The sequence below is a fragment of the Sesamum indicum genome, linkage group LG5, assembly GCF_000512975.1.
Source record: "Sesamum indicum cultivar Zhongzhi No. 13 linkage group LG5, S_indicum_v1.0, whole genome shotgun sequence".
NCBI lineage: Eukaryota > Viridiplantae > Streptophyta > Magnoliopsida > Lamiales > Pedaliaceae > Sesamum > Sesamum indicum.
In genome coordinates, this window is record NC_026149.1 from 2,525,571 (window position 1) to 2,534,385 (window position 8,815).

The window sequence follows — 8,815 nt, forward strand, 5'->3', positions numbered from 1 at the left end:
TATCGTGTTATATATTAGTACCACATTCATGCATTTTTAAATTCTAATATTATTTAATCATACTTTCTAATTTATGCAATCTACTTTTAATTTAAATATTTTTTTAAAAAAAAGAAATACATAACAATTATACATTAATGTAACACTAATACAAAGGGCGATAAAAGATCTGCATCTGACCAAATGAGGATTTTGTTTTGCAATAAAGAATTGTATTTATATTGAAAAGAAGAACAATCTGTTGCATCACTAGGAGCATTCTTTGAAAATCAGATCTCAATCTTATTAGACCTCATTTCAAGTTTGGATCAAGTTGAGGGCAGTTCATCCTCTTTTGGCTTGATCTGATGAGAGAGAAAAATGAAAAGATGGGCAGCTCAAGAAATGAAGAAAAAAAGGTTCTTTCTTTCAGTTCTGATGGTGTGTGCATCATGCTGCTTTTGTTGTACAAGTTTGGCAGCCTCTGCCTCACCCACATAATACTTTTGTTCTTTACTACCTTCTGCCATTTGATAATAAATCTTCACCTGCCCATTTATAGTTTCTCAACTTCCCTACAAAAAGACAAAGACCCCCCTTGATTTTTATCTTCTTGCATTCTAACTGAACTTCTAAGATAAATGAAGTGCAAAACCTGCCTTCTTGTGACATAATAACTTTATTCCCTGAAGTACTTCCACAAACAAGGAAAAGAGATGAGTGAATCATGGTACACATTCACAAGTTTGCTGCAGGCTAGGCTTAAACTAGAAATAATGAAAAATAGGAACGGTACTCCAAACCATATGAGAAAGCACATTGCACCAGGCTAACTAGTTTGCAGACGCGGATAGGCAGAGTGCCGACTTAACTTTCATCTGTACGGGAAACAGGTGCAGTGAGGAGGATTTTATTTTGTCTGCAGTAATTATTGGTCACGATGACATTTAAAGTAAAATCTTACTTATAATACACGAATGCGTAGTTCATAAGAATTTATCGCCTTGGTTCATTCCACGTCTTTCCTTCAAAGAACTCTGCCAGCATTCTTTCAAGATCTTCTGGAGTATATCTGATATACTTCTGTGGATTTTTTCCACCCTCAATCATAGGCCTAAGACAAATAAAATTTAAGCACTCTGATCAGCTCACAGATAAAGTGAAAGGTACAATCTTAGAAAAAGATCAATATGCAGAAAATAGGAGCCTATTGGAAGAGAATACACACCCAAAGCGTCTAATGAAAGACCTATATGCAGGCAGAAGAACCTCAGCAACTGCGAGTCTCAGAGACTCTCGTAACTCACTGTCTGGAACGGTCCATTGAGATTGCCTCTGATGAATCTCCTCAAATAGCAAGTTGAAGTTTTTGAACCTGTCTTTCACCATTTGCCTGGAAACACCAGCCACATCAGATGGCTGGGAGGCTCCCTGAATTGAGAGACACTGAAGAATCTGCATATAGCAATTTTCCAGCAAAAGAAAACACTGTAAGCATATGTGGTCCGAGGAAGCTACTACCTAGTTGAAATCTGCTAGATGTTTTTACCAAATTAAAATGAAGCAGATAGAGAAACTAGAACATGCATCTAGCAATAAAACTCAGGCTTTGGTGCTATCTTGAAGCACCAATGCTCATGCTGGTCGTTCAGTTATCAAATACATTGGCGAATCAAAACGTGAGTCTGAACGCAGCAGGGAACAGCAAGGCGTCCAATACTGCTGCCCCTTTCCACTTGAAAATGAAATTGGAAAAAAAAGCAGAAAATTTAAGTGGAGAAATTTAATAATGAAATAAACTAAAACTGATCCTCCTTTTTCTTCCCCCACTGTCTGCTGAATCTTTCCATCCGGAGAGAAAAATGGATAAATAAGAACAAAAATGTGAGGCACCATAAATTGCTCAACAATTAAGCCTGATAAAAATTACCACAAAAAATAATAATAATAATAATAATAATTGTCTAGGCAAAGCAAATATTTAATAACATTGGGGATAGTCAGCCTTAAATATAGTTTCAGTAACAGAAACTTCAATGTTACACGTTATTTGGAAATAAATGGTGCAAGCAATGGATAACATGTACTTATCTTTGAGTAACAGGCACTTCAATGTGAATTACATTGCAGCTTGCTTATTAACTAAATATAGCATGAGTTATTGTAACAAGAAAGAATAGAACAAGGACATGTCACATAGATTCAATACTTATGATATTGGTTGCACTTAGTACTGAACTTCGGTGAGTATGCATGATAATTTTTTGTGATAATGATATTGCAATAATTATTAAACCCTGCATATGCATGAACTAAATATTTTGTGATAATGATATTACACCTTAGACCAAGCAATCCTCTTGTACTGGTTTGCATGCTGCTGGACAACTCGTCTATGTATTTGCACCCAGTCATCACCAAGTAGATCCTTTGCCTCTGACCTTGATAACAAAATTTCAAGAAATTCAATTGTTATTCTGAAGTTTGTAGGGTAGATCATGCATAATATAAGCATCACGTACCTGCGCACAGATCTGACAATATAGTGCACATTGTTCATTAGAAATAGTTGAGTTAAAGCAGGATCTTTATATTGCTTGGATTTTCCATCAAGGTTACTCTGAAGAGCCTGCATTATCCTTGTTGTTATAGACGCCAAATGTTTTTCTGCATCACCATCATCAAATTCTCTAAAGAGTTGCTGTAGAGTTGAGTGATAGCTGAAAGTATAAAGACGAGAATAAGAATATGTAAATTGCGATCAGAAAAGCTTGACATAGCAAACTTGTGTTAAGTACTCGTGAAAAGGCATTCAGTCAGCAGAAGAAGACAAAACTGTTAAAATGTATGTGGAGAATAAGATATCTTGTAAATACAGGTCCACGAATTAGATGAAGAAAAGCCACCATTGACCATACATATACATAATGGAGATAAAGACATGAAGCTGGCCAAGGTACACTTACTCAAAAAGAAATTTCACGTAGTTAATCACATAGCTGGTTAAAGGATGGACTGTTCCATCAAGAACAGCAGTTTTCGTGGCATCTTTTTCAACTGCTTCCTCAAAATCACCAAAAGTTTCCTGAGCAGTCTGAGCTAGACGTTTTGTGAGGTTGACAGAAGATTCTCGCATTTCAACACAAAATTTACTTCCAAATATGATATCTATCTGTCAATGTCAGCAATAAATTAAAATGCCAAAGAAAAGAGGAAAAAGAAAACACAAAGTCGCTATGTAAGATTATTAAAATTCAATTATGAGCCCCACGTGGACAAGGATATACAGGCAAGATCCATGGTCATACTTTTACAGATAGCATTACGTGTGTAGATAAAATAAAAAGAAGGGATCAATGTTAATCTAGTGTTGTGGAAAGATCATCCCCACACAAGAATATAAGGAATCAGTTAGATGAGAAATGATTACATAAAATGCAGTTTTAGTACAAGGATGAGTAGTTACAGATAGGCAACCAGTAAAGATTAAATTAGATGTCTAAATGCAGATATGGAAATACAGAAAGGGAGTGAAAGCAAAGGATTCATGTAGCTGATCCCAGATAATATAGCATAGAGTTATGTTAATGCATTCAGTTGTTCAGCTGCCATACTGACTGAAAGAAGGCACAAATAGCATTAACACGGTTTCCCCATCTCTTGGAAAATGTAGCAAGCAGTCAGTTACAAAGATTGATGATACACTTGATAGGAAACCTAAAATAACATGTATGTCCCATAACAAGTTTGCTGAAAAGGAACGGATTGGCAGGCCTGATAAAACACTAGATTTTCAAGACTCCAAAAGTCTCCATATTCTGATTTCTGAGTTTACTCAAAGTAATGCACTGGAAAGTATTATTTTGAAATTATTATAAATTTCATTTTGGTATGCTGGACAGATGCACATGCAATAAGAACTTTTTGCATATGGTCCAATTAAGATAAAGAAGGAAAAGACAAGTTCATAAGCCAATGAATGTCTTAAACCAAGAGAACCAGGGTTTGATGACACCTATGAACTGCTAATTTCCTCATACCTCTGTCTGAAGTTCTCGCATTATCTCGTACATGTCCAGGAGGACAAACAGCTTTTCAGGTGATCTTTTGCTCTTAGCAATTGCTTCTCCAAAACTGAGGAGCACAGATACACTGTTTGCTGTAACATCAGCAAAACACTGATCCCTAAGAGTATCATGACCCACAAAAATCGCATCACATACTTTCTTTTCACCAGCAAACAGAAGTTTGACCTGTTCCATACAAATATAATGTATGGTGAAAGAAGAAATTAGAAAGCAAATGAAAAGCAAAGTCCAGAATGTGTATAAACCCTTACAGCAATTCGCATATAATGAATCCAGTTTCCTATCTTTGCCTCTAGAACTTCCCATTGCATCTTTTGCACATCCTCTTTACCAAGCCTTTCAACACCTAGTTTCCTAAGAGTTTGTTCTAGTGCTGAAGACCGAGCTTCCCTAAAAGGAATGAATGCGATAACAATAACATCAGGATACATCTAACAATAGCGAAAAAGTAGTATGTATGTTCGGTTTGCCTCCCAAGGACATTCAAGTGAAAAACACGATTAGCTACAAATGATCTAAAGTCATAAATGGATTGAAGTTCTTGCTAACAAGGTGACTTAACAAAAACAGTTTTCGTATTCCTCATTTGCTTCCTCTTTTTATTCTTGCAGATGCAGTAGTATGTTCATCGCATTCCAACTGTTCATTTAAAAAGTCAGCAGCACTTAAGCTATATGGCACAAATATCTATTAGAATGTTAATCTATTGTGGTTGACTGATCAAGTTGATGTTACATTTCAATGAAATGTACTTTATTTTCTATCATATACATATTTACCTGCTAACCATGTAAAACCAGCATCTAGAAGTTCCACTCTATCAATAAACAAATTGGTTTATATGATAGACTACTTTAAAATTTTAAAGTAAATTGGGTTGAGCTGTGGAGAAGTGAAAACTAAAGTTGAGCTTGCTTTTGGATTTTTCCCATCTCATCTTACATCATCTCATGAAATATTATCCGTCTGGATATGCAATTGCTTGTGATAATTTTATAAAAAATATTAGAAATATATTTCACTATTCTTATAAAAATATCTCTTAACCATCACATCAACTAAATCATTACGATTTATTTCATATCTGAACATACATTCAAAAATATTGCCACCTCACCCAAATTCATCTCATATCATTTTTGTCATTGAAAAGAGATGAGATGACAAGTAATCACAATATATATTTCTATCTTATGTAGCTACATGCCAAATTCATAAAAATGTCATCTTCTTATCATGCTTGAAAACTTGACCACAAAAAATATAGACAGCTTTTCCAGATCATAACAGTAATAAAACAATCCTAGAAAACTACATCAAAATTAAATGAAAATCTATAAGACCACCTGTATATATTCATAACTGTCTGTTGGTGGCCGGCTTGAATCATTTGCTCAGCTATCTCATGTAGTAAAGGCAGAAGTTTGGCCGGAATAAGAGTTGGAAGTTGATAAACAACAGTTTCCTTATTTTGTTGCTCAGATGCTTTCTTTCCATTTGATTCACCATCACGAGGTGATCCACCTGTTGATGGCCTCATAGAGTTTGGCAGGCAGTCAAAAAGACGATCAGGTTCAACAGGTTTGCTGAAAATACATAGAAACATAACTTGCCAAATAAGTTATCTTAGTTTAATTATACCTACAATCAACCTTGATAATCATGTTAGAATCACAATTCCGATACCGAAAAATATCAGACAAACTGGAAATAACGTTGACAAGATAGCAAGTTCCGACTAAAAACAAACTCTAGCATAAATTCATTGATTTAACAAGTTTGCTTAAGCTAAGCACATTATTATTTGGCAAATAACAAATTTAATTGGTGATAAGCGCTTATTGGTTTCTTAACAAATACAAAACTAATGCCAGTCCCACAGAAACACACCAACCAGCTCAAAGATAAGTTGGAGCCTATTGGGACATTCAAGAAGAAGTTCACAGCCAACGAACAGAAATTTAAAGCCTAGTTTGAACGGAGTACCAACTCCCAAAAAAGAACAAAGTTGAGGCTGTGCAGCTATCAATACTATGGTCCAAGTATGAATGAAAGTCCAAGTTTTGCCCTAAATCCCAGTGACTCCTGAGGTTAAATGAGGACCAAACAAAGTGTGGCATTTCCTTATCGTCTAGGAAAAATTACACTTCTCAAACTCCAAAATGTGGATGCAAAAAGACAATGATATCTTCTAAATAAGTCACATCAATGCCAAATATACCACTTCAGGCAACCACCACTGGCAGCTTTATGGCAAACATAAGGCTGAATAGAACTTTTTATGAAATATCATGAATTAGTTGCCAAGGAACAAACATAAGGTTTTTTAGATCTAAATAGAGGCAAAACATATCGGCTCCAGAGACTATATATAGATGCCAAAATACTGAAACCATTGGACAGAGATTGATAGCCACAAAGGATAAAATAGAGGCAGGAAGAATTGAATTATGGGGCATAATGGTTCAAAATTTGCGTCATACTGGCACAACTCTGGACACGTAAAAAATTATGACGTGATGCCACGATAGAATATTTGTTATTAGGGGACCCTAACACTATGAGAAGAAACTCTAAAGGATTGAAGTTGTGATACTGATGCATGTTATCAACTGAGAACATAACCAAACGATATTCTATTTAGTAGCCTAATAAGTTAACCACACATTTCATAGAAGAAAATCATGAGTAGATGTCAAAAAAAGTCAATGAATAGTCTTCAATTATGATCGATCAACTAATACTAACCTTATTAAATGCAAGGAGAGATAATTTGTAATAAACCAAGCTCAAAGAGACTTCTAATGCAAAAAGGAGAAGTGAGCAAGAGGTTGCTAAACCACAAGCCTGGATATGATACATATTTGCAAGAGAAGAACATGGGTACGAAAGGTAGGGAGGTAGACACGTATATACAAAGATAGAGCCACAAAGGCCACAACTAAATTCATATTTCACTAGATACGACCATAAAGTTTACCACAACTGATCATATAAATTAAAGAAACAACAAGAGCTAAGTGGATGGTCACTATGTGATGGGCAAACCTGTATAAGGCAAGAAGCTGTCGTAATTCTTCTTCTAGTTTTATTACTGCCTTTCCAATTAAGTTATTGGCATGGTTGACCACCCCAATGCTACTCTTGATGCCTTTCTTTCCGCTAAAGAAACGGACAATACTCCTTAGTTGATCTACAGCTTCTAGGTAACTTTCCAAATCCTCATGAGGGCCCCTCAAGAGTTTAGCCTCTGCCTGAAATTGATGGTGCATTTACACACGATTTAAATTTGTAATACAGGATTCAAAATTCGTTTCCACCACAGATGTTTAAGAAAATCTTATGCAAAGTCTCCCTCAATTAATTGGCGTTTATTTGTTTATGATCGCGAGAATAATAGTAATCAAGATGATCAAACAGTACATCTAAAAAATAGAACTAGAGATGCATAGCTCACGACTTTCTAGTGATTATCAGAGTAATATCAAAATTCAAATCAAATTTATCAAGCACATATTCTGAGCTCGAGCTGGCTCAAAAATCTACTCGAGGCAAGCTGGGGTCTCAAATTCTTCTCATCAACTAGCCAGTCAATCACTTGTTTTCATTTATTTATTTAAAGAGAAAAAGAAAATGGAGAGATAAGAGGGGAAAAAAAAAAAAAAGAGGAGAGGACGGGACCTTGCGTGAGAGATCAAATTGACTAAGAATACCCTCGGCAGACTTGAGCGTCTTGTCGATGTTCTCATGCGCCCTCCTTATCGAATGCGTTTTCAACTAAACGAAATCCAGAGCGCAAAATCAAATAGACTTAAAAAAAAAAAAAAAAAAACATTCCACAAAATTAACCTAATATTTCCATGCACTTAACTCCGACACCAATATTTACAACAAATCACAGAAAAGTTGAAAGAAGAGGAATGCCTGCGTTGGGCGCATGGCGGTCTCGAGGGCGGAGAGGCGGTGGTCAAAGGAGCCGAGAATCGCCGCCATGTTATCCGTAATAGACTGCGTTTTCTGCATTGATTCTTTCATCAATGCCGCACGGTCGGTTAGGGTTTGAATTGTACCGGCGTATGCCGCCATCTTGGTAGTATTTTGAGGTGGTAAATTAGAGTATGTGATTATGTATCATTATCTGAAGCGGGCTTAGGGTTTTCTTCCACGGAATCACGAGGAACGGGAAACAAAACAAGCTGGGGAGCTATGGGTATGAATGAAATGACAGCTTATAGCCTGCCTTATATAGTTTTCCATCTCTATGTCCGTTGGGCGTGGCGCAGCGTCCTTGTCACGTGATCTCCACAAAAATAATTGTGCCCCTAATTTCTCTAAAAAGAGAAGAACGAATAACCTTTCTTTTCTATCTGTTAATTCTTATAAGTGCCCTACAGAAACTATAATGAATTTTTAAAAAATAAATTAAAATATGGGAGAGGAAAAAGAAAAATAAAATAATAATTTCTTGGGGAAATTAGGAAACAATGACATTTACGTACAAGAATAAATACGAAATTCTTTTTGAATATATTTGAGAAATGATATAGCAAAATTAATGTTTTTGATAATTTACTATGGAAAATAGTGTAGCTTTTCTTTTTATTAGTGATGGAAATCAATGTTTTGTTTTTTTGAAACAACACATATATAGTTATAATTCTGATATTGGTACTGGAGAAGTAGAAGGACCACTGATCAATCAAAGTGTTAGAAAATGTGTTTCAACCATTTTACTTGTTTTAGCCAAA

General features: G+C 35.5%; 1 protein-coding gene across 1 annotated transcript; it reads right to left on the minus strand.

The window, feature by feature from the left end:
• Positions 250–8,332, minus strand: LOC105161712 (exocyst complex component EXO70A1-like). The gene is made up of 12 exons (XM_011079501.2): positions 7,992–8,332; positions 7,749–7,844; positions 7,116–7,321; positions 5,414–5,653; positions 4,319–4,457; positions 4,020–4,232; positions 2,946–3,151; positions 2,502–2,699; positions 2,321–2,420; positions 1,208–1,434; positions 944–1,093; positions 250–857 (listed from the first exon to the last, which is right to left on the minus strand). Exons 1-11 carry the CDS (start codon positions 8,151–8,153, stop codon positions 976–978), a joined length of 1,905 nt encoding a protein of 634 aa, XP_011077803.1. The 5' UTR covers positions 8,154–8,332; the 3' UTR covers positions 250–857; positions 944–975.

Bases quoted from the DNA above. Each gene is read 5' to 3' on its own strand.
- LOC105161712 (XM_011079501.2), bottom strand. From the start codon at position 8,153: ATGGCGGCATACGCCGGTACAATTCAAACCCTAACCGACCGTGCGGCA. The intron at 3,152-4,019 runs GTATGAGGAAAT...TGACATTGACAG, and splicing joins TGCGAGAACTTCAGACAGAG to ATAGATATCATATTTGGAAG. The intron at 1,094-1,207 runs GTGTGTATTCTC...TATTTGTCTTAG, and splicing joins TCTTTCATTAGACGCTTTGG to GCCTATGATTGAGGGTGGAA.